Genomic DNA, 25,972 nt, shown 5'->3' with positions numbered 1-25,972 from the left:
GAAATTCAGAATTAAAATCACGTGTAAGGACAGTAAAGAATAGATGTTTAACTTGCCCTGCTTATGGCTTTGGAAGAAATGATGAAAAAATCATTTCCATGAAACTGTGGATAAGATAGGGCCTGTGGTTTCAAGCTTGGGCAGCTCATGTTAAAAATAGAATCACAACATGTACGTTATGTCACTCACCGTTACCTGATTCTTTTTCAAGGTAAGTTATTTATGCGTAGTTTAGAACAAAGAGCTTTGTATTTTCAGAAAAAATATATGCTAATTGCTTATGCAGTTTGTGATGACACTTTGGCAAGTTAAAAGTAACATCCAAAGTCAATTTGAAATCTAAAACATGTAAGAGACCTAAAAGACACCATCAGGATTTTACTGTTTGTAGACATCTGTGATATATTAAGTGTATTGTTTTTCATTTGTGAACATGGAAAGATAAGTGCTAGTGACATCTTCTATATGAATTCTTGTGTACTCATCATGCATTATGCCATGTTTGTCATTCATGTTGGTTAAAATGGCTGTCAAAATGCAAACGCTTAAAAACTTATTCCATTAATTAGGGCATGTTATTTGAAATATCTTTGAAATATTTAATGTTTTAACATGCTACTAGCTTTTGGCTTTTTATATGCTGTTTTTTTTTTGTTGTTTTGGTGGTTATTTTTGCTAAGTGTAGAAGCTCAAACTATAGCTATCAGACTAATTGAGTAAGATTTATTCTGAAGCAAGGGTGATGATAGATACAGTAGCAGATCCTGATAATTTGGTGGGTGGACTCATGTGAACTACATGGGTTTTAATCTAAATATTCCTGTTTGGCTTTTGGGAATAGCGGGGTGTTGTGAAAACAGTGGCAGGAATGATTCCAAATCAAACATAGTTTCTTTTTATTCTCTCACTGTGCAATTTCTGAAATAAAATGTCAAAAGGTGCTTGTTCACTGCTAACATGCAATGTTAAAGTCTTTAATCTCACAAAAAAGCTATCAAAGTCAGCATCCAGTTCACATACTGTAGAAGTCTAAAATCCTTTGTAGTTTGTGCAGTCTAGTGATCTAGTTATATCACTGTAACATTAACCCTACATTAGGTCAACTGAGTTGCTGTCTGGATTCCAGTGATGGTGTCGACTGAATCTGTTGATTTTTTTCAGAGCGTTTAATCCCTTGTGCATGATAGACCCTGTTAGGAAAATGAAGTAAGGTAAATTACTACTAAGAACAAAGCATTTTTTGAACAGTGAGATAGTCAGTGGAATAGCGCAACACAGGGAAGCAGCAGTAGGTTCTTTATCTGACTAATCATTGTGGTAAAAAATGAGTGAGTCTTTAAAAAGCAGAGCTCAACAAAATAACACCTGAGACTAAGAGCTGACCCGCTTCCATTAGCCTGTGAATTTTTCCCTTTGCCTTTTTTCAGGAAAATTTTCTGGTCTTTCTATCTTACCAGTGATGCCTCAAAAGGGGGGAGGGTAAGTATGGAGGCCACAAAGCCACGGTGTGGGGTTTTTTTGGTTTCAGAGGAAAGGGTTTGGAAAAATCCCATTTCTGTTTGTACTACTGGGACAATTTGTTTCCAGGATTCTTGTGGAAAATCTGCATGTGCAGTGGTCACCAAAAGATTTCTGGTTGGGCTCATGTAGCCAAGAGCTCTTGGGTATTTACGAGAACAGTTAGGGCACAGTTAAAGTGGATTTGGAGTTAGCGCCTTTTACATTCCTCCCTCCTGGGATTATTGGTAACAGATTGAAGATTGCTCATTTTCAAGCTTTTCTTTGGGTTTTGCTTGTGGGGATTTTTTGAGTTGAGGGATTTTTTTCTGATAAATATGGGTACATTCAATAGCAATTATTCCAGGAGTCTTCAGAATATGAAGACATATGAACCTTATTTCATCTTTGATGAAATAATATTATTATTAATTAAATAATATTATTATTCATTGATAAGCATCAAGCACTTCCTGTGAATTGGTTCCTCTAGGACAAAACAACCACTTAAAAATTTAGGAAATGCCATCAATTTTTAGGTATTTTTTTCATTTGAATACATACAGATTAGGGGTTAATTTTTTAGTTAACTTTCACTAGTAATTCTTTGGCAAGTTTGCTATTGATCCTGGTAATGGAACTGTGGACAAAGATAGTTCTTGTTGAGAGTCCAAGGCCAAGCAACTCGTGATTCAAGTTCTCTGTGTGGGGAATTGCAGTCAACTTGAAGTGTAGCCAAAATGTTTTTTTAAGTGCATTGGGATATTTAAAGCAACAATAGTAGGAACCAAGAGTTAGAACAAGAAAAGCAGGCAGGTACCCAGCTCCCTGAGCTGAAAGACAGGGATAGGAAGCAGAATGAAGCCCCCATAATCCCAGGGGAATTGGTCAGTGATCTGCTATTCTGCTTAGATGTGCACAGGTCTGTGGGGACAGATGGAATTCACACAAGGCTACTGAGGGAGCTGGTGGAACTGCTTACTGAGCCACTTTCCATCATGTGTAACCAGCCCTGACTCAACAGGGAGGTCTCAGTTGACTGGAGGTTACCATGGGATGCCCGTCTTACAGGAAGGGTCAGAAGGAGGATCTGGGGAACTACGGGTTTGTCAGTCTGACCTCTGTGCTGGGGAAGGTTGTGGAGCAGCTCATCTTGAGTGACAGAACATGGCACGGACAGGTTGTAGTGATAGTACAAGAGGAAATGCCCTCAAGTTGTGCCAGGGGAGGTTTAGATTGGATATTAGGGAAAATTTCTTCACCAAAAGGGTTGTCAAGCATTGGAAGAGGCAGCCCAGGTGGCATTTAGGGACATGGTTTAGTGGTGAGCTTGGCAGTGCCAATTTAACAGTTGGACTTACTGATCTTAAAGGTCTTTTTCAACCTAAATGATTCTGTGATTCTAAATTATGTCAACAAGAGGATAGCAGTAACTTTGCTAGTAGCTTACAAGTTAATGATATCAAAACATGGAATGATTTGAGAGTTACAGGAAAATTCCCCTAAATGGAGGCTGCAGTCAAATATAGATACTCATATAGATTAGGTGGTTTCAATATAAGTGTCACTGGAAAGATACTTTACAGTATTCTGTCTTCGACAAGCCCATAGAAGAATGATGTTATTTTCAATGCTGAGTGTGAGAGGTTGTTTTCCTGTGTTAAAGCCTGTATTTTTTGGCAGAGATCTGTTTATTTTTATAAGCACCTCATTTTCCTACAAACCCATTTGAGCTTCCCTTGCTTGGAAAAGCATCTCAATCAGGTTCTTAAAAGAGAATCCCCAAACCCCCAGTTCCCTTCCCACCCAAACAGCAGCAGAAAAAATTGTGGTTTCATTTGGTAAAATGCCTGTGAATGCTAATAGCTCAAATCTGGACACTGCTTTCTGATAACATGGGTTCTGTAATGTTGCATAATGCACTTTTCATTCACCCTTGCTTGAGATTCTATTTGCTTGGCCAAATTTAGAGAGAAAGACAGAGAAAGGATGCAGTGAGTTATCTACAAAGCTTACTGATAGAAATGAGGAGCTGGGGAACCTGGGGAACTGTGTCGTTATTTTCCCCTTTTTCCTCCAAAGTATGATGCCCGTTTACTCTCATGCTGTCTGATTCCAATCCATTTGAATACTTGCATCCAATTGAAGGTTAAGCAAATAGTTTTCTACAGAAGAGGAGGACTTCCTTTTATAATGTGAAAATCTTTCTGCCGCCATAACATTGACTTTGCAAGCTGCAGTTTACATACACAAAGCCATTCACACACATTCAGGATGTTTTCTTGGCTTTTGCTAATGACCGTAAAGTCAATGAAATTAGAGAATAAATGATTTGTTGTAAATATTTAGTGAACTGTGACTAAGCACCTTTTAATAGAAAGTGTCAGTGTTTTAATTCCAGAGGCTAGACTGTTTATGAATAGTTATATTTTATAGGGTGCTTTGTCATGCTCACAAGATATTTACAGCAAATCTTTTTTTAGTATTTTTTTTCTTTTTTTAATCAAGAAAACTCAAAACTCATGAGAATTTCCTGAATGTACGAAGAAGGCTCATGATTGTACAGTGTGTCACTGAAAACAACCTTCCCTGCAGTTTGTATTTCCTTCTATCTTGATGGACTGGGGTTTCAATACCATACCTACCTTTATGCTTAATGCCTTTGTTGGAAAGGAGAGGGAAATGACAAGAGGAAAACATTCATGTGGTTCTAGAAATCTATTTATACTCCCTACTTTTCTGTAAACGTCCAGACAGATGCCAGAGAGAGTTCCTAACAGTTAGACTATGGAAGTCATTATTCATAAAATACAGAATCTTTATTTTAGTTGAAAAAACCCCACAACAAAACACAAAAAAGCCCCAATCAAGCAAACAAATAACTAAAAACCAAACAGGAAACAATCCCCCCCCCAAAAAAAAACAAAACAACCCACCAGCTCTTTAATACTGTTTTTGTTGTTTCATTTTTAAGCATTACCTGCTGCTCCCTGACAAAGTAATGGAAGAACAGTAACCGTTAGATGATGATTAAGCTTCTGGGGAAGAAAAGGGAGGAAACCCCTTATACATGGAAGTGATTTTTCCATCCAGCTTTGTGCAATTTTGTGTTTTACTCTGTCAGGCATTGATGAGCAAATTTAGTCTCCTTAAATCCTTCTTAAGCTGAGGTTTAGGAAGGCCCTCAATTGCAGAGTCTTGGAAAAACTGCTCTGCAGAAATCTGACAGACGTTTAAAGCCAATAAGGGATTTGGTGTTTTCTAGGCATCAGGCAAAAAGCTCTTGAGAATTGAAAAAAAAATACTTGTCTCTTATCTGGAAGAGGGGGGAGGTGCCAGGAGCCCAAACTGTGCTTCAGTGAAGAGGGAGGCAAGGGCTCCCTTTAATACATAAAATCCCTATCTCCAGGGACTTTTCCTAAAGAAGAGTCACTCATATATAAACATCATTATTAAAGTAGTTAGCAGAATTTAGAAGGTCAATACTTAAATTTCTCTAATATTCAGTGTATTTTTCCTTAAAGGTGACATAAAGCATGACTGCACGGTTAGGCACTGTGTTCCCTCAGCTCTATCTTCCCAAGCAGATTGGAGTCAGTGTAGTTTCATGGATCATTAAATAACACTGGAAATTTTAAAAAGTGTAAAAAGAGATTTCTCATTGTTCAGTGAATGTTCCCTATTTCAAATTTTTTCATATAATATTTTTAAGTTATCTCCAGTTGATTTAGTGAGTCTCTTCTGATTAGTCAAAGACAAAATGAGAGTAAGGCAGTGGAGGCTAACAGGGAGATTTATTTGAATTCTATAAATGTTTTGAATTTTTAAGAAATAAATGTTAAAATAGCACAGTTCTAGTGGGTCATGGCCAAATGTTTTCTGGAAGACTTTTTATTTTCTACTTTGTAGATTGGCAAGTTAAGTCTGCAGCCATTTCTACTGTACCTAGTAATCTCCAATTACATTGTAAAGCTACAATTTTAAAAAGATGTATAAACCTGCCACAATCAAGGCCAGCGATATCACATTTTTTTAATCCCATTTATAGCTTTTGCATGTCATTTTTGTTTGTTTATTTTCTGATAAAAATATATATTTATTTCAGTGAATGGAGAAATAGAGGTGATAAGAATGTGGCTGTTGGGTGGGTTCCCCCCCACCTCTTAGCATGGAGATAGTGGTGTGCATCTTCTCCAATATACAGTGGTAAAGACCACCTCTTCTCTGACACGCTGCTGAATATCACTTCTGTTGCCATCCCTGGTAACCACACTAATTGCTTACATGGAAAAGGAATATTAGGAAAATATTAAGTGAAGCTAAAAATACATTAAATATGATATAGCAGCTGGAAACGGGGAAAGCCAGCACCTTCCACCAGCCAGATCTCTACGGACCACCAGCAAAGTGCTCCGGGGGCCACTGTGACCATGTAACCACATAACGTGCTTTGGAACATTTACATGAAATATCACCTCCTGCTTTTTACCTTGACCTCAGAAGACTTCCCCAGCAAATGATAAACAATAAAGTTACATAGTGTGCCCGAGAGACTTAGGTTCTAAATAAACTCTGTATGATGCCACACATTTTCTAGGAAGTAGAGCTTACCGTAGACCACACAAATCTCAGCCACGAGCACCATTGCTTGTGTGTTGAGTGATGCCAAGCTGGAACTCTTAAGAAGCGATGACTGTGCCTGGGTATAGAAGCACAGTCAGGGTGGTTTTTCAAAGGAAGAAGTCTTGTGGCTGCCCCCTCCATAGCACCTGGGGGGTACCCAGAGCGTGGCTCTTGGTCTCACTTCTCTGGCTCCAAAACTGAAAGGAAGCAAATGAGAAGTGTTCAATAACAGCTGCACGAAGTGAGATGTTAGTTACTCTCCTCTTACAGATCATTCTGATCTAAAAATTGCATTTTCTTTTGCGTCTCTAGTGATTCAGTGAAACCACAGCTTTTCTTGGAGATTTTGGTCTTTTCCTGAGTCCAGCCATTGCTTCCTCAGCTCCTAAGGAGGAAGAGGAACAGAAAAATGGGATGCTGAATCCCATTCCCTCAAGCATGGCAATTCCTGACTTCTGTCTATAAGGATTAATTCTTTTTAAAAACTGCTTGCAACCGAACATCTGTCAGTATTGGTTAGGAAGCTGCACAGGTACTTCATTTCTTCAAGAAATTTTTCATCTTCTGTCATAGAAATGTGCTATAAGTAAGTGGGAGAATTCATTGGAATGACTTTTGAACTCTGATATGCTTCTTTTTATTTTGGTAGCTTATCTGTTTTGATAAATAAGGGCATTAGGATTTTACCTGATCTCATTTCACATTATATTCCACAGATACAGATGAGAAAGCTAAGTACAGCTACCACGATTTTCTTCATTACCTCATGATAATGATTTTCTGGATTAACTCATGTACTGAGCATAACACTGGGTGGACTCTATATAAAAAAAAATAAAAATTCTTTTTTAAATGCTTGTATTTGATTACTGGTTTTGCCCCTACTTCAGCACCTGAAATTTGTAAATTGAAAATAGAATTTCATATTAAATTATTAATTCAGTCCAACTATAATTTTGTTGTGTTTTCTCTCCAAATTACCAATTATTCAAATCTCAATACTTGTCAATAAATAGTAAGCGATGCACATTTTGCCTGAATAAGCACAGCTCATGTTTGTCTATTTTTTCAGTAGGAAAGGTGAGAAAAACACAATTTTATTTTTTTTTTTTTAAAGAAAGGCAAATCTGAATGGATACCAAATTGTCTTTTACACTGACCCCTTTTGGACTGCCATCACTGACCCCTTTTGGACTGCCATCAATACAGTGAAATAATTAACGGTGCATTTATTTCACATGATATTCTGTTGAGCCCTGCAAGAGCGATACATGTCCCCTTTTTTGTCTTTTATTCTTCACTCATAGCTTGGGCATGCTGCACTATAACTATATCCTTTTTAGTGTTCTTGTAATATTACTATAAAACAGACAGTCCATATTTGATACTTGTAATTTTGCTTCTGTCCTTTGCAAACTAAATATTTTTCATAATTTTGAAAATTCAGTTTTTGAGTGAAGACTTTTAAGCACTCATGCTTCAACCCTAATTTCCCTAGGAGAAAATCTTTCTAAAGTGCAGATACTCATATCTTCTGTTTCCTACTTTTAACTGAGCCACATTTATTAAAAAAAAAAGCAATATTTTTTTTGAGACATCTAAGAAAGCTGCTTCTTATTTCCTTTTGATTATTTCTGCACTCAAAGTAATTATTTAATAATTTTAGTGCACATGGGGGTCAGTGTATGCCTGTTGCTTCTGTGTACACCCCCATCCTGAATTCTTTCAAGGGACCTGGTGTTAAAGAAGGGAGGGTAACTACCTATGCCTCCACTTGGACATACGGAAAAATAGAGCTTTGGTCTATAGGTAATGTATAAAGGACTGTCCTTTGCCAGTATTTTCACCCTTGTTTTTTGTTTGGTTTTAGTTTAGGTTTTTTTTTTAATCCCATATATTTCAATAAACAATACATTGTGTCAGTAATAAAATGAGAAAACTTAATAAGGCATTAATTGTCAAAGTGATGATTTAGTATCTAAGCTCACTATAGGATAACTGCTAGAGAGCACATTTTGGATAAAATGAAAAACTGAAGTGTAACTAGTAGACACGGATGTGGTCATCTTCCAAAGTCCTTGCTTTTGTTTTTGTAGCAAGTCGATCAAGACTGGGGTGACTGTAAAACATCAATATTTTACAAAACTCTTCTTTTCTTGTTCCAAAAATTCTGCCAAATTGTACTTAAATGAAGTCTTCTGAGGAAAAAGCCTGCAAGAGTTCTTTACTATAAATACATTTTTGTGATTTTAAGAAGAATGGGGTATTTATAATGGATTGAAGCAGAGCTTCTCTGCTCTGTGTTATCTTTATAATGTTTGCCATAAAGTGCTTCCAGGCGACATCTTGACTTCTGCATTTTTTTTCTTCCTTTTCGTTGGTGCCTGGAACAGATTATTGTGGGTTATAACATTTTAAAACATCTAAGTAATCCATTTGAAAGCAGGAAAAAAGCGCACGCCATTGATATGAAATTGCACTGACTTTCCAGAAAAAGATTTTATCACAGAACTTCCAGTTTCTTACTTCAGGGAGAAGGTTGAATGTTTTCATTTCTGAAATAAAATACTCTTCTAAAGCATTGTCTTTTTTATTGAAATCAAGGTATCTTTTGACAGAATTTTACTTTCAGAAAAACCAAGAGTATTGGGGTGTTCAGGGCATTCTGAAGTTAAACTTCAATTAAACTTGACTGTTCAAAAGAATTATTCTGTATTTTAAGCACTGTGCATGCATATCTCCTTCTTTGTGGATATATTTTATTTGTGCCTAGCGGGGAAATAATTTCTGTTTCTATTTTTCATTCACAGGTTCAGTGATAACACAGAGTAACTACTCTAATGGTTTGGGGTGGATTTGATTTTTGGTAATTGGGAGGTTGTGGTGATTCATTAGTTTTAGAAGGCATGAGCTGCCATGACCCTGAGATGTCAGCTGTAAGAGCACAGATTTCCAAGCTATGATCTGTGGGTCACTGATGATCCAAAAGTCAAATTTTACAGAAGTTTTTTTTAATGGACATAATATTAAAAAAAAAAAAAAATAATCTAGAAATGCTGCAAATATTAATTTCATAGTTACGTTTTACAGTACTTACGAGAAATGCTGACATTTGTTATGTCTTTTGGTCTCAAATATTTCCATGTTTTTGATAGGTCATGTTTTTGACATCTGTTTATATTTCTACCTGTTATCACAGTGAGTACTGTAACATCTATCTGAAACAAGTACTGCAAAGATGAATGAGAATAGATGCATAGGTAGACTTATCATGTAATTTTGTTTTCCTATTAAAATTAGATCTAATTTGCTAATTTACTATTAAAATAAATCTAATTTGCAAAGCCTGATCTGCCAGTAGAGCCCTATACCACACCGCAATGGGAGCATAGAGGGTTATCCTGTCTTTTTTCACCCGCAGACCAGCTGTGGACAAGTTGCTCCTCTCCTCCAGGCATTGACTTCAGGAAATGTAGTAAAGTAAAAAATAAAAGACATCACAAAATGTGTAAACACCTGATACGGAAGGTTGTTATTTGAGAATTGGATATAATTATCCTAATTTAATACCCAAAGATCTCATTCATGAAGCAGTGATGTGACTTTAAAACAATGAAAAATGGTCTTGGCATTTTGAAGAATATAAAAAGAATAATATTATTTCTCTAAAAATTAGCATAAAGCATTCATCTTCGTATTTTGTGTCTTGTGGATTAGTTTAAATTGCCTTGTGGTTTTAATCTAGATTTAAAATAGCTAGGGATTTCCACATTTGGTTAACACTTATAACGTATATACACAGTGAAATGATGTTTTGACTTCCTGCTCTCCTCATCACTTTTTCACCCTGTCCTCTTGAGAACAGACTGAAAATTCATCTCTCTTGGCTTTGTTAAATTCCATTTGTGTTTGGGTATATTGTTGGGATGAACTTTTTCCTAGAGCAGAAATGACTGATCATAGTCCAGTCTACATAGTCTAGAAAGACAGTTGTCTCATTTATTTCCTGAAAAACTGAAACCCTTTGTGAATGAGCAAATGGAACATATTATGTTATATAACTGGAATGAATTATATCTTTTTCCTTTGCTAGTCATAAGGATTTGTAAAATTAATTTATGCTTAAAGACACTTAGCTGTTAGAATTTGGTGGATTCTGATTAGTACACAATGGTACTGAAATGGGGTCTTGCCACAGCTTTGTGTTGGGATAAATCTGCTGATTTTCAGCAGTTAGAAGTGTTTACTACAGTCTAAGAGGACAAAAAAGGAAACCCTAGACAAACCTGGGTGAAATCTATTTGTTTTTTACTAATAAATTGGACTTTTTAAAGTACCTGTGTTACAAGTCTGCCCATATTCTAGCATTTATTTATTTTACAAAATCACATTCATTCTCAGCCAATGGGTATTGTACTTACAGCAGTTTACAAAGAGTAACCAAGCTAGTTCAGTGGAACCATATGTACAAAGATTATTCTGCAGAGCTTCTAGAAAAACTCAGAAAATTAGGTTTTGATGGAACGTAGACATGCTCACCCTGAAAGATATGTATCTATAAATAGTTTGTTGGAGGTAAATCTGCATAGCATCTTGCATCAAAATTGACAATGTTTTGCATATTGACAGTTCCTAAAGTAATAGACCGTGGGGGAGGAAAAATATTTTAAAAACAGTTTATTCAAATGCATTTCCTAAGCTGTGTTTTTATATACATGAATTAAGTACAGACGATCTTACAACACTTTCTGCTTGAAATTGGACTTTAATTTACATATTTATTCTTCCAGTAATAAAATATACAGTATTCTCCTTTGATTTTATGTATGATATTGCTCATGAAGAGAAGTCATGGCAAATGTGGGGTGTTCCTTCCTGAGGAGGGGAAGAAAGTAAGTGCCATTTCTGTCTCCAGAATGACAAGAGGATCTGGTTCATCTTCATTTTGATCCCTGGGCAGATCATCCTAGAAACCATTTCTGAGCCTGTTAAGGTGATCTGGAGTTGTGAGGAGACATTTACAAAGGGGAAATCATATGTGACCAACCTTATACCCTCCTGTGATGAAATGACTGGTACAGTGTAAGAGGTAAGAGCAGTGAATGCTGTTTCCTTGATTTTAGCAAGGCTTTTGACACTGTCTCCTGTAACATCCTGATATCCAACCTGATGAAGTAGATAAATGGATGGGCAGTGAGGCAGGCTGGAAACTGCTGAAGGGCTGGGTTTAAAGGGTTGATGCCAGCAACATGAAGTCCATCTGGGGGCGAGTTATTGGTGGTATACCCTTGGGATTGATCCTGGAGTCAATATTGTGTGATGTCTTCATTAGTGATCTGGATGATGGAACACAGTGCACCCACAGAAAATTTGTTGATGTTGCAAAATTGGGAGGAGTGATTGATAGACCAGATGGGTGTGCTGCTGTTCAGAGGGACCACAGGAGGCTGGAGAAATGGGCCAACAGGAACATCATGAAGTTCCATAAAGGGAAATCCCAAATTGTGCCCCTGGGGAGGAATAAACCCAGCCACCAAGGCTGAACATCTGGAAATAAGGTTTGCAGAGAAGGCCTTGGTGGGTCCTGATGAACACCAGCTTGGGCATGTGCCAGCTATGTGCTTTGGGGTAGCATTCTGAGCTGCATTAGGCAGGATGTTGCTGGCAGGTGATGAAGGTGATCCTTCTCCTTTGCTCAACACTGGTGAGACCCATCTGGATTGCTGGGTCCGCTGCTGGACTTTCTGGTACAAGAGAGACATGGACATACATACTGCAGCCAGCCAATGAAGGGCTATTGAGATGATTAGGAAACTGGAGTATCTCTCATACAAGTCGAGGCTTGAGAGAGCTGGGCCAGTTCAGCTTAGGGAACAGATGGCTCAGGGAGATGTTTATAAATACCTGATGGGAGGGAGTAAAGAAGGTAAAGGCTTTTTTTCACTGATGGGCACTGACAGGACAAGAGGCAGTGAGCACAGAATGAAACAGGAAAGTCCACTTGAACATAAGCAAAAATTTTTTTACTGTGAGGGTGGTTAAATGTGTGGGAACAGACTGTGCAGAGAGGTTGTGGAGTGGCCATCCTTGGAGAAACTGGACACAGCCCTGAGGAGACTTGTTTGAGCAGGGGAACTGGACTAGGTATCTCCACATATCCCTTCTAGCCTCACCTTTTCTGTGACTCATGGAGTAGCAGTGGTACAATGGTATTTTCTTTTTTTCCCTTCCCTCCTCCTCCCCCTCCCTTTTCTGTCATGCGGGACAGTAATTTTCCAGGTATGAATATGAAATTAGTGAGGCAGATATTACAGTGTTGTAGTTACAAACTATGCTGTTATACTAACAAAATTTGCCCTTTCTAAATGGAAAATTTTGGGTATTTTTTTGGTTTCAACAACTTATTGGAACATTCAACTTCAGCTTAAGAACATGATTCAGAAGGTTCATGCTTAAACAAAACACTTTATTGAGTCAAGACTGAATGACCTCCCAAGGAGCTGGGAGACTTCAGCATCTCTGAAATGCATTCCCTGAGGATTTTGTGTTATTCTTGATTTACGGGGGTGTCCCTGAGGACAGGGTTTGTCTTTATGTGAGAAGAATTGGACTTTTCATTTGGCAAGATGTTAGACATTGTTAATCCTGCTGTCTGGCAGACCTTACCATTTAAAAACTCATGGTGTAAACAAGCTGCTTCTATTTTCAGGTAAACAAAGTCACTCTTAGAAAGGTCTTGCCTTGTTTAGATCTTACCTCAGTAGTACAATGAACGGGACTGATGCCTTTGGATGTTTCCACCATAGTAACTGAGAAGTATCTGTAGTTAAGACCATTAAATAAGCATTAATACATTTTAAATAAGCTCAAAATAATTATTCAGTATAGATTTTCTTCCTCACTGGAGAATTTTAATAATTATAAGCAATAGTGAAGCTTATTTCAGACTGCAGATACAGAGTTCCAACAACTGTCTATTAGCTGCAGGTGACATACCATTTTTGAATGCCATCTTATTTTAAACTATTTTAAGTCACATAATCAAGATTTCTCTTTGTGTGGTTTTTTAACATCACCAGACCCCACAGTTCCTTGTTAAGCTCAGTTTTCCGTGATTCCAGCAGTTAAATTTCTGTGCCTTCTGAAATAATTACAGAGGGTTTAGCTCTTGTTTTCAGATGTTTTTTGTTGAATTTGCTCTCAGTGTTCCTTTTCTAAATTTTATCCCTTTTATTGTCACTATGTACTTTTGAATAATTAAATGGTATTATGTAATGTTGCTCTTCTTGTTATTTATGCTTTTCCAATATTTGCAGACATCATCACGGCTTAATTTTATACTGAAAGATAAAAAAAAACCAGCCCAACAAAAAGCATTTTGTAGCTGCTGTCTAAGTTTCTTCCTGTGCTTGCTGTTCTCACTGTCATACACATTTTGGGAAAAGCATTTTTCTTAAGCTGAATTCCTTTCAGTAAAAATTTGATGGTTTAGTAATCAGATTTTTAGAGTTAATATTACAGTATTTAAACAAGAGAACAATTCCACTTGCTGAATAAGTAGATGGTAATTATTTTAATAATTTCCTATAGGTTTTCTTGACTTCACAGAAGTGGGAGAGTAGGGAGTTACTGTTGTTCACATTATCAGGGTAGTGAGATACATCCTCAGTTGTTAGACACAAAAACATGACTAATTATCTAGCAAAGTTTAGGCCTAAGAAAGGAGAATGCATGAACTACCTTCAGGAGTTAGAGAAGCTATCAGTAACACCTTAAAGCATTATAGAGGGACAGGAGATACTGCCCAAAGGGGATGGGATGGGACAGACATACATAAACAAACTGGTAGAGGAAACAATATGGAAGAGATTTTTAAGTCAATACTGATTAACTCATCTTCATATGCAAAATGACATAGTGACTGTTAGCCAGTTAGCTGTGTACTCTATGGCCAGTTACCTATATATCTACCTAAATAGAAATTGCCTTTGTATGTATGAGCAAGTCCTAGTTTTGTGTCATCAATGCTTGTTTAAATACAAGTAGGGTTTGGGACTATTTTCAGTCAGTGGCAAGGGTGTTAAAGATGCTGGATGCTAAGTGGAATTAAGATGCTGAATTTAGTACCTGAAATATAGGCACTTCATGCATCCACATCTCTCTGTCAACTACAGGAATTTAGGTTTTTGTATGTATTGTTCTGAGACATATTTTGGCGATGTCCTAAAATGATCCATGTCATTTGACACAGACAGGAGGAAGTACCCAGATTTGAGGTGTGCTCTCAAGTCTTACAGTTCACATATAATGTATCTAGAAGAACATATGTAGCCATTATGATTTCCAATGTCCTCTGGAGAAGACTGTGTGAAATTGGGAATTGTCGACCCTGTTGCATTCTCTATTGACTGTGAACAAAAGGCTGACAACATAGATTAGATAGGTTCATTTTAAAAGGCAGCATGGTTCTCTGTTGGCTCTTGGGTCTTCATAGTAGAAAATGAGGGTATTCTGCTCTTCTCAGGTTTTACAATAACGTGGTTGCATCCTAAAGTGATCAGTGAAGCTGAGGATAGGAGACCTCATTGTTTGTCCTTGGAGCCCTTAAGTTAGTGCAGGGAAGAGTGCCATCCTGGAGTAAACTGGACTCTCAACATATCCAGAGTTTACTTTTTCAGCTGTTCTTTCTATGAGAATGTAAAAAACCCTGTATACTTTGTCTTTATGTAATTTGGGACTTAAATTTGTTAGTACTTTTCTGTAATGGGCTCTTGGTAAGTGGCTTTTGGTAAGTTTACACCACTCCTGTAGCAGGGAGAAGCTGTATTTGCCAATGTTAATGTAGACCTTGCTTGATTATAGAGCATACAGTCTGCGCAAACTGAAGTCTGTGATGTCGCTTAAATCACCATATATGGTTTCCTCTTCACATTCAAGACAATTCCCCTCAGTGCTGAGAGCAGATTCAGTTAAGATGGTGATAAACACTCCCAACAAGTCAAAAACCATGGAGAAATGAACTCTCCCATTTGATCCCTGCTTCCTGCCAGACCAAATGACAGCTTGGTCTAATTCTGCCAAACACATCTTAGTATGCGCAGTGCAGTTTGCCTTGGTCTTGCCCCGAGTGTGTGATCTGCTCAGTAGGGCTGTAACCTATCAGAGCAAATGGAGTTAAGGAGCCCTGGAGCTGTGAAAGGGTAAAGTGCAGTTAAGTTATTTAGAAGTTACCTCACAAGCTTTTTAAAACCACTGCTGGGTGATAACTGATGTACCAAACAGCACAAGATAATCTGAATCTCCAAGAGTTGCTTCTTGCAAAATGCTAGTATTTTCTTCCAAGTTTAGCCACTGAAGGACTTGGCAGAAAAATACTGGAAAATTACCCTAATTTTTGTAATTTCTGTATTAAAATTGCTGTAGGCTTTGAATGCTTGTTTTTATTGTAATTTAAACATATTTTTTCTAAACTTTAAAGAAAAAGCTAACACAGCTACAACTTACATTTTTATGTCACACTATGTTCAGTGTGACATATGAAACCTATGTAGACTTGGCTTCATTAATCCAAGCAGATAAATACATTAGCTGTGAACTCTGATTGGAATTAAGATTACCTTTTCTTTTTAAATGGGCTTTGGTGGAAGCTACCTGTTGGGCAGATAAGCATATAAATAGCAGTATAAATTCCAGTTTTTTTTCAGGTAGTACTGGTAGATTGTGCTGCTTACTTAACATAACACAAAGTTTTAAATTGTTCCCTTTTTCATTAAGCTAAGGCAATAAACAAGCAAGATTGTTTAAATTCATGTCCCTTTACTAAGTTCACTGATGGTATTAGGAAGGAACAATGGCTACAAAACAGCAATCTGTCACATCATCTCTCTCTAATATAAAGTACCTAACAGAAATTTAGAAGTATTCCAAGATTCTGTTCTTTTGTTCCTCTTCGGCTCCCCACACAATGTGTCCTCCTGTCTATGTCTAATCAGTTTTCTGGTTTGGCACATTATCTCTCCTTTCAGACTATTTGTACCTAATTTGTTCAGCAGCTGCTGTGGCAAACAAAATGGAGAGAGAAGAGCTAGCTTTAGGTTTTGAGACTTTGAAAAAGGTACTGTCCTAATCTTTTCTCTGGGGTATCTACTGCACTGATAGCCTCCTTCCCATGGTCATCAGAAAGAAACGTGTAGTCTCCCAATATTCTCTTTTCTAAGGGACCGGATCTCCTAGTTTTTATGTCTTCATAGTCAATGTCTGATGGCACAAAGCTGAATTACTTCAACAAGCTGTACTACTGATTTTCCAAAGTTTGTTTTTACTGATTTTTAGCTATTTGCAGTGCTTGTCCTTCTGGTATTTGACTTGCTGGAAGTTTTCTGGATTTTCTTGAGCTCAGACTGTAAAACTGATTTTCTTTGTCACCACCTGCCTGTCAGGTCTCCAAAAATTTGTATATTTAGGAGGACACTTGCTTATAGTATGGAAACATCTCTGAGAACTAATATGCTGCTGCATATTCCAAGTGCATTCCTGCCAAACAGCTGACAAATTTACTGCATATTCTTACAATACTGCAGAGATGCGAGCCAGATATTATCCAGTCCAAATATATTTAGTAGTTGATTTGTCCTCTCTGATTTTATGGGATCCTTGCCTGGGTTTGAGTTTGTAACAGTGAATTAGCCGGTTCTATATGTTGTGAGCACTTATGTCTTGATCATATTATGCTTGGTTGATTGCATAAAAATGCAGGATGGGGATCAGCTTGCTGAGACAGGTTCAGATGTCATCAAGTAGTTGTCTATATGTGAGTTAAGTGTAAACCCATACGTTTATGTGTGTGTCTCTAGGTTCTCATTACTTGTTGCCTGAACACCTTCCAAGGTCCTTTGATTTCTTTTGAATCTCATCAGTATATTTTTGTGTGTCTTTCTCGATGTGCAAGTATTGCATTCACAGGCACACCTAGTCTAAGTCTGATACTTCAGCATATGTCCTAAGTTAGGAATTGCAGAATCCAGTGTCCTCAACCTCAGTCATTCAGTATTGGAAAGCCTCAACGCTCATATTCAGACACACATGCAAAGAGGTCTGTCAAACAAGTCCCAGGCCCTTCAGTCTCCCAGTCAGCTTGTGTGGACCTCCTGATCGCTCCAGTAGCCAAATCACAGACCCTCTGGTCTCTCCAGTATCCAGCCCAGATTTATGGCCACATTAATACATGTATCCCAAACCTATTATCATTATACTACTCAGGCTATGCTCCCACTTAGAATCACAGAATGGTTTGGGTTGAAAGGAACCATAAAGCTCATCCAGTTCCAAGCCCCTGCCGTGGGCAGGGACACCTTCCACTAGACCAGGTTGCTCCAAGCCCCATCCAGCCTGGCCTTGAACACTGCCAGGGATGGGGCAGCCACAGCTTCTCTGGGCAACCTGTGCCAGTGCCTCACACCCTCACAGGGAAGAACTTCTTCCAAATGTCTAATCTCAGCCTCCCCTCTGTCAGGTTAAAGCCATTCCCCTTGTCCTGTCCCTACACGCCCTTGTAAAAGACCCCTCTCCAGATATTTTGTAGGCCCCTTTAGGCTCTGGGACCTGCTCTAAGGTCTCCCTGGAGCCTTCTCTTCTCCAGGCTGAATAAGCCCAGCTCTCAGCCTGTCTTCACACGAGAGGTGCACCAGCCCTCGGAGCATCTTCGTGGTCTCTGAACTCACCCCAACAGGTCCATATCTTTCTCTTGCTGGGGGCCCCAGAGCTGAATGCAGGACTGCAGGTGTGGTCTCACGAGAGCAGAGCAGAGCGTGAGAATCCCCTCCCTCAACCTGCTGGTCATGCTTCTTTTGATGCAGCCCAAGATACACAATGTGCGCCTACCCACTCAGGTCTCTCCTGCTGCTGGCATTGCAGGCACGTGGAATCCCATGACCCATAGCCCCAGCTGCATGCAAGAGCAAATAAATACATCTTTGCTAAGGATTTAAGCAATGTCTGCTTGTTCCATGTAAGATCTTCAGATGCATAAAACCTCCTCAGGTCTGAAGGCACCGTCTCTACTGCTGCAAATCCTTCATATAGGAATAGAAAAGGAAAGTTGTTAGGGATTTCTAGAAAAGAAAAAAAAGTCTTATTTCCCACCAGTCTGCCTCACTGCTGTTTACTTTTCCTAGGCTACATTCATCAAATTTATTCAAGGTGGTAAATTCTACATGAGCCGGGCAGCTTTGTTATAGTATGAACCCCATAGAAGCCTCAGTAAGGGAAACTATTTATTCTAGCTTAGCACACTCCCAGCCACCCTGGTTATACTTCCTTTCTGGCCAGGACAGCTTTGCAAGTCTGTGGAGGATGGGAGATGGCAGCAGCTTTGTGTCTCCGCAGTCTACGCTCATGGTGGTCTGGCCACCTGGATAGCTCTGCATCAGGGTATTTGAAGCAAGGCTGTGCTGTGCCTGGCCCAGTACCTTTTGCAGTCATTTAAACCCCCAAGAACTGCATCAAGAAAAAGTGTTTTATCTATTTCTGTAGCTGCCCAAGATTTTGAGGTTCTTACGAATGTGGGTCCCTCCGCTGCGAGTAGCTGTCGTACCTTAACGTACGCCAAGTATGTGCGTGCGTGTTTACACACAGTATACCATGATATTTCGCGCAGGCATTTAGTGGCTTGGATATTTCCCCTTTTGATGAGCCTGGAAATATTATTACAGGAACTTAAATAAATTAGAAATAGAAGCTAAAAGTAAACAATAAAAGAGCTGCAGCAGTCTTTTCTTACTCCATGCTACTATTTTAATCCTCCTGTGAAAATCTGGGTAAGTTGATCACCCCCTTGTAAAAATGTTTCCTTAAAACAGAAAAACCTTTGAAATCGGATCTTCTGAGAAGGTTTTGTTATTGTATGACATGTCTAATGGGTAGATGCTTTCATTATCAGGACAGTCTTCCATATCATTTTGCTGTTTTGATGCACTGATAATGTTATATTCTGATATATTTCCTCTTCAGTATTTACCTGTGGGGAAACACCTCTTTTCTGTTTTCAACAGAATTTTTATACATTTCATAGGAAGACTTGTTTATACTTTAGTGAACGGAAGGTTCTTTAAAAGACTCTAATGAACCATTAAAAGCAAAGCACATGTGAAATTAAATTTGTCAGTTATATTAAAACATCAAGTTTGGTTTCAGTTCCCAGAGGCAATGGCACCAAATTTTGGTTTCCTTTTTTTTTAAGGGTTTTCTTTTGGCTTTTAACCTACCTTATATTCTGCAACTTGGCAAAAATCTCAGACCCCTGACTCTTAGTTTAGTGTTTATTCTGCTATGGAGAAGTACAATGGCAAAAGTGATAAAAAAAAAAAGGGAGTTTATTAATTTAGCTACTTGTGGATTTGTAATGATTACCTCTGGCAGTAGAATGGAGTTAAAAAAGTTTGTGTTTGGTATCTTAAAGAATATTGTTCTAGAAGCAAGAAACATATCAAAAGCTATACAAATACAGTTAACGAGTATAAAAGCTTTATAGTTTTTTCGTGCCTAAAAAATCCTGTATCCATTGCAGAGAAAAAGGAAGTGGCTGTGGGTAGGTGTGGTGGTTTTTACTTTTCGCTGAAACCACCATGCTAGCATCTAGTTTTCTGTGTGTGGGAAAGAAGTTGGCAGAAGTTACGTGGGAAAACAGTGAAGGCAAACTGAGATAGAAATAGCTTTGAAGGTAGAGTGTAAGGAAGGGAGGAAGACAGTAGACGCATCTGAAACTTGATTTTCTATGTAACCAGGTAGTGCCGCTGATTGTTGCATCCCTCTTCTTCACATTTCAGCATCAACTCTGACATACCCTTTTGCATCAGAAAGGAGCAAGATTTGATATCTGTCTCCTCTCAGATCAACATGCTGCATCTTGATTGCATCTCTTCTGCTTCTTGTGCCATTCAGAGGGACTGGTATTTACTTGTGAGAGAGACTTCTAAGCGCAGACAGGGAAGGCATCTCAATGCAGAGGCAGCATCCTGTTTTGTTCTTGCACTTTGGTGTCTTCAGAAAAGAAAACTAAAAACCTTTCATTTCTGTGTGTGGAATGCTTAGTAAGACTGGGAACAAAAGGTACATTCAAGATGAGAATGCTGGCACCAGGTGTTACTACTGTATCACACAGTTTTATTTTTCATTTTAAGGCTTAGAAAAAAAGAAAAAATGACTTTTCAATATTAAAAGGCCAGAAAGTAAGAATGGTTGTGATAACTGGGTCCTGTTTGGTTTTATATACCTTATGAGATGAAAAAATAATGTAAATTTTAATGCGAATGTACACACGCAGCTCAAAAAAAAATGTTTATTGTATATGAGCACTTGTTTTGAGTCTGTGATGTTTCGATTATTATTTTAAATTCCAGTGTAATATGGTAATAAATATTTTTTAAGCAAAGGATGCTGCAAATACAGGATTACTCCTGGTAGCATAGGAGTACTACAGCTTTGCCTACTTTTTTCAAATGATTCTACAAACTGGATTTTCTTCTGTTTCCTCAATTTTTCATATTTTCACACCATATGCTTTACATTCTTGCTCTTTTCCTCATTAATAAGATTACTTTGGTTTATATTCCTGCACCATAATGGGTGATCCATTTCTGTACATGCAGGTGAATTAAGCTTGCTATTACTCATACTTTTTTTATTCTTCTGGAGAACACCAATTTTGTTCTTTTTTACTCATTTTCCTAACATTTCAATAAACCTCTTTCTTCCAGGTTTTCCTTGGGAGATGCTCGCAGGCCGCTCCATGAAACTGCAGTACTGGTTGAAGATATTGTCCACACTCAGCTGATAAATTTGGTAAGAACATAGCTGATAATGTAGTCTTTACTCTCAAGCTCCTTGAAACAACATGACATTTTCATGATCAAGACATGAAAACAACAAGACATTTTCATTTTCAAGATCAAGACTAATAACAGATTGTTCTGGTTTTAGAAACAAATAAAACACAGAAATTGATGGTGATGTTTTGGCCTCGGTAATCTGTAGTTTACCATTAGGCTTGCAGATGGAGATTGTGCACTTTGCTTACGGTTATATACTTATATATATATACATATATATATATATATTTGTGATACCTGGAACATCACCTAACCTGGGAGTAAAGCTGATGTATTTTTTTGTTTAAAACTTCAAGTTGTTGAAAAGAAAAAACTGGCAAGTCATGTGAAGACTTCATTACTAATTGTTCATGTTCTAGTATCTGTGTTAACGCTTCATTTACTTAACATGTTCTAATATTCTTATTATTTGATGGCTTTATTTTTATCAAAAATAATACAGAAATACAATTTCTTTTTCTTACTGAAAGCCAATGAAAGAGTTGTATGAAGAGTCTGTTTCAAATCTTGTCTTTCAGAAACAGCTCTAAATTGGAATCTTTTAATGGTTTTTAATTGAAGTTCAACATTACCTTTTAAGAAATCAGGGACAGTATTTTATACCATGGCATGAATCTGCCATCTGACATTTTGTACAGAAAGGTGTACTCCTATATTCCACTTGTGGCTTGGGAAGGGGACATGTGGTATGGGAAGGTAGCAAATGTTTTCTTCGTTTATCATACTGATTCTTCAGATGAAATGCCAGCAAGTATGTATGTAGACATTGCATGGAACTACTGTATGTAAATAATACTAATACACATTATAGCTAACATTCACATACGGTGAGCCCCTGGATCCGTTAGAGTTCTGAGCTACAAGTTCCTAAATCTTTTCTATAATGAGCCCTTTCAGCAGTCAGGAGCGTTTTTAAGTTTCAAGCTAGATTCTGTTACTACATTAACTAGAATTAAAAACTTCTCTAAACTGAAAAAACTCAGAATGAGGCAGACCACATATTATAAATATGTGTTTATATATAAAATATACATACTATTTTATATACACATAGAATCTTAGAATAGAATCATAGAATAATTAGGGTTGGAAAGGACCTTAAGATCAACTAGTTCCAACCCCCCTGCTGTGGGCAGGGACACCTTACACTAAATCATATCACCCAAGGCCTCGTCCAGCCTGGTCTTGGACACTGCCAGGGATGGAGCATTCACAACTTCCCTGGGCAACCTATTCCAGTGCCTCACCACCCTAACAGGAAAGAATTTCCTTCTTAGATCCAATCTAAACTTCCCCTGTTTAAGTTTTAACCCGTTACCCCTTGTCCTATCACTACAGTCCCTAATGAAGAGCCCCTCTCCAGCATCCCCATAGGCCCCCTTCAGATACTGGAAGGCTGCGAGGAGGTCTCCATGCAGCCTTCTCTCCTCCAGGCTGAACAGCCCCAACTTCCTCAGCCTGTCTTCATACAGGAGGTGCTCCAGTCCCCTGATCATCCTCGTGGCCCTTCTCTGGACTTGTTCCAACAGTTCCATGTCCTTTTTATGTTGAGGACACCAGAACTGCACACAATACTCCAGGTGAGGTCTGAGAGAAGAGTGGAGGGGCAGGATCACCTCCTTCGACCTGCTGGTCATGCTCCTTTTGATGCAGCCCAGGATACGGTTGGCTTTCTGGGCTGCAAGCGCACACTGAAGCCGGCTCATGTTCATTTTCTCATCAACCAACACCCCCAAGTCCTTCTCCACAGGGCTGCTCTGAATCTCTTCTCTGCCCAACCTGTAGCTGTGCCTGGGATTGCTCCGACCCAGGTGTAGGACCTTTCACTTGGCATGGTTAAACTTCATAAGGCTGGCACACTCAATCCCACTGTCCATGTCAGCAACGAAGATGTTAAACAAGACCGGTCCCAACACTGATCCCTGAGGGACACCACTTGTTACTGGTCTCCAGCCTTACATTGAGCCATTGACCACAACTCTTTGTGTGCGGCCATCCAGCCAGTTCTTTATCCACTGAGTGGTCCATCCATCAAATTGATGTCTCTCCAATTAAGAGACAAGGATGTCATGTGGGACAGTGTCGAACGCTTTACACAAGTCCAGGTAGATGACATCAACTGCTCTACCCCTGTCCATCAGTTCTGTAGCCACATCAGAAGGCCACCAAATTGGTCAGGCAGGATTTCTCCTTAGTGAAGCCATGCTGGCTGTCACCAAGCACCTTGTTGATTTTCATGTGCCTTAGAATGCCATCCAGGAAAATCTGCTCCAAGATTTTGCCAGGCACAGAGGTGAGACTGACTGGTCTGTAATTCCCTGGGTCATCCATTTTCCCCTTCTGGAAAATGGGGGTTATATTTCCCTTTTTCCAGTCGTTGAGAACTTCCCCTTGACTGCCATGATTTCTCAAATATGATGGCCAGCAGCTTTGCAACTTCATTCGCCAGCTCCTTCAGGACCTGCGGATGGATCTCATCAGGACCCACGGTCTTGTGCACATTCAGATTTTTAAGATGGTCTTGAACCAGTTCCTCTCGTACAGTGGGCCCAAGGTCTTCATTCTCACAGTCCCTGCATCTGCCTTCCAAGACTTGAGTGGTCCGGTCAGAGCCTTTGCCAGTGAAGACTGAGGCAAAGAACTCATTCAGAACCTCAGCCTTCTCCAAATCCTGTGTAGCCAGTTCTCCTGAGAGCTTCCTGAGGAGGCCTGTATTCTCCCTAGTCTGTTTTTTATTTTGTATGTACCTGTGGAATCCCTTCCTGTTATCTTTAATACCTCTAGCTAAGTTTAATTCTAACTGGGCCTTAGCTTTCCTAACCTGGTCCCTAGCTTCTCAGACAACATCCCTGTACTCTTCCCATGCCACCTGTCCTTGCTTCCACTTATTATAAGCCACTTTTTCCATTTGAATTTTCCTCGGGAGCTCCTTATCCATCCAAGGAGGTCTCCTGGCCCTCCTGCTGCACTTCCTTCTGGTTGGGATACAACACTCCTGAGCTTGCAGCAGGTGATCCTTGAATATCAACCAACAGTCTTGGGCCCCCCTGCCCTCTAGGGTTGTATCCCATGGAACCTTCCAAAGCAGGTTCCTGAAGAGGCCAGTGTCTGCTCTTTTGAAGTCCAGGGCAGGGAGCTTGCTTCACGCTCTTCTCACTGTCCTGAGGATCTCAAATTCGACCATATCATGATCGCTGCATCCAAGGCTGCCCTGGAGCATCACATTTCCAACGAGCCCTTCCCTGTTGGTGAGCATGAGGTCAAGCACGGCACCCCTCCTTGTCGACTCCTCTATTACTTGCAGAAGGAATTTGTCTTCCACACAATCGAGGAACCTCCTGGATTGCTTGTGCCGGGCCGTACCGTCCTTCCAACAGATGTCAGGGTGGTTGAAGTCACCCATGAGAACAAGGACCTGTGAGCGTGAGTCTTTTCCTATCTGTCTATGGAGTGCTTCATCCGCAGGTTCTCCTTGATCAGGCGGTCTGTAACAGATCCCCACAGTAATGTCTCCCATAGCTGTTGTCCCTTTAACCCTGACCCACAAACTCTCTGTTAACTGCTCACCTGTCCCCAGACAGAGTTCCATACTCTCCAGCCTATCCCTAACATAAAGGGCAACTCCCCCTCCCCACCTGCCAGGCCTGTTTTTTCTAGAGCCTGTAACCTTCCATTCCAACACTCCAGTCATAGGAGCCATCCCACCATGTTTCTGTGGTACCTATTATATCATACCCCCGTAGACGTGCACACATCTCACATATACATATACATACACATATACACATAATACGTGTATATTATACATAAAATATTTTTAATTATAATAAATAATTTATATAAATAAATCTCCCCTTGCCCACTGTTTGCCTGCAGACAGCTGTTTTCCTTCAGCTTTGCACTTAATCCAGCAATTGTTCAGTGGCTTCCTGGGTCACAGCAACTGCTTTGGGGTCTCTTCCAGCTCCGGGCAGTTTCTTTCTGCTTATACCTCCTCAGCCCAGTGGTGTATCCCTGTCTATGCAGTCTTGTGGCACCTTTGTGCTGTGGTTTCTTTGCTTATTATGCTCCTCTCAGTCTGTCCTGACCATGCCGTATGGCTTCTGGTGAGGACACAACCTGTCTCCCCTCTCTGCAGGTTTCCCACTGGTTAAACGTGCTTTGTAATTCTTATTCTAGCTCTATCTACTACAAAATATCATTTTCTTTTTGTTAATGAATGACCTCCTTAATTTATGCAAACTAATGCCCATGGCTTCACTCTTCTTTAGCAATAAAGCGGTGGAGACCCTGCATTTACATCCCACCGAGACTTAGCTGAGCTGAGCTTTACATCCAGACGTGTGTTTTGAGAAAAGGCAACCTGCAGCCATGTGGTCTTTGCACTTAAATCAAATGCGGGCAAGCACTTGGGGAAGGACCGTGACCCAGGGCTAACCCTGTGTGGGGTGTAGGGGCATGTACGATTTCCTGACAGAAGGAAGAATGGGAACAGAGTGGCAGATAAACAGCTTTTCTAACCTTTCCCCTCCAAGCCCAGGACAGCACTTTATTTCTGAGGAAGTGAAAGTATCTTTAATAGCTCATTGCTTTGACCTCTGACATTCACATGCCGGAACTCTTAAATCAGGAGCCTTTTACATGCTCCGGAGTTCTGATAGGGATTTTTGTACATTTGTCATCCTTAATAACTGAACGTCCTTACTGAGCTGTTACTACGTAGCTATATTAAATTTTCACTTTATATGTAGGTGTTCATGTGGATGTATATTCAGTACAAGAAATAAAGTATTTCTATAGTTGAAGCTGACTTGCAGATGTAAATTTATTGCTTACTACCTGGATTTTGTCATATTTCTCATACTAATAGACTACATATTCCTCATTATGTAATTTAATGATTTCTTCTCAAAATTCATGTTCATTTTCCCATCCATAATACATGTATAAGGCTAAAACATAGAAGT

General features: G+C 39.2%; 1 protein-coding gene across 3 annotated transcripts in view; it reads left to right on the top strand.

The window, feature by feature from the left end:
- The window catches only part of SUPT3H (SPT3 homolog, SAGA and STAGA complex component), a 271,608-nt gene that overhangs the window by 112,032 nt on the left and 133,604 nt on the right, over positions 1–25,972 (top strand). For all 3 annotated transcript variants that reach the window (XM_057427527.1, XM_057427528.1, XM_057427526.1), the window contains one exon: positions 20,874–20,958. In XM_057427527.1, coding sequence (XP_057283510.1) covers positions 20,874–20,958 — 85 coding nt within the window. The remainder of the gene's footprint in view (positions 1–20,873; positions 20,959–25,972) is intronic.

The sequence above is a fragment of the Pezoporus wallicus genome, unplaced genomic scaffold (assembly GCF_028554395.1).
Source record: "Pezoporus wallicus isolate ANWC-B61680 ecotype Strahan unplaced genomic scaffold, APGP_CSIRO_Pwel_v1 contig_6464, whole genome shotgun sequence".
NCBI lineage: Eukaryota > Metazoa > Chordata > Aves > Psittaciformes > Psittacidae > Pezoporus > Pezoporus wallicus.
This window is presented reverse-complemented; position numbering and strand designations above follow the sequence as displayed.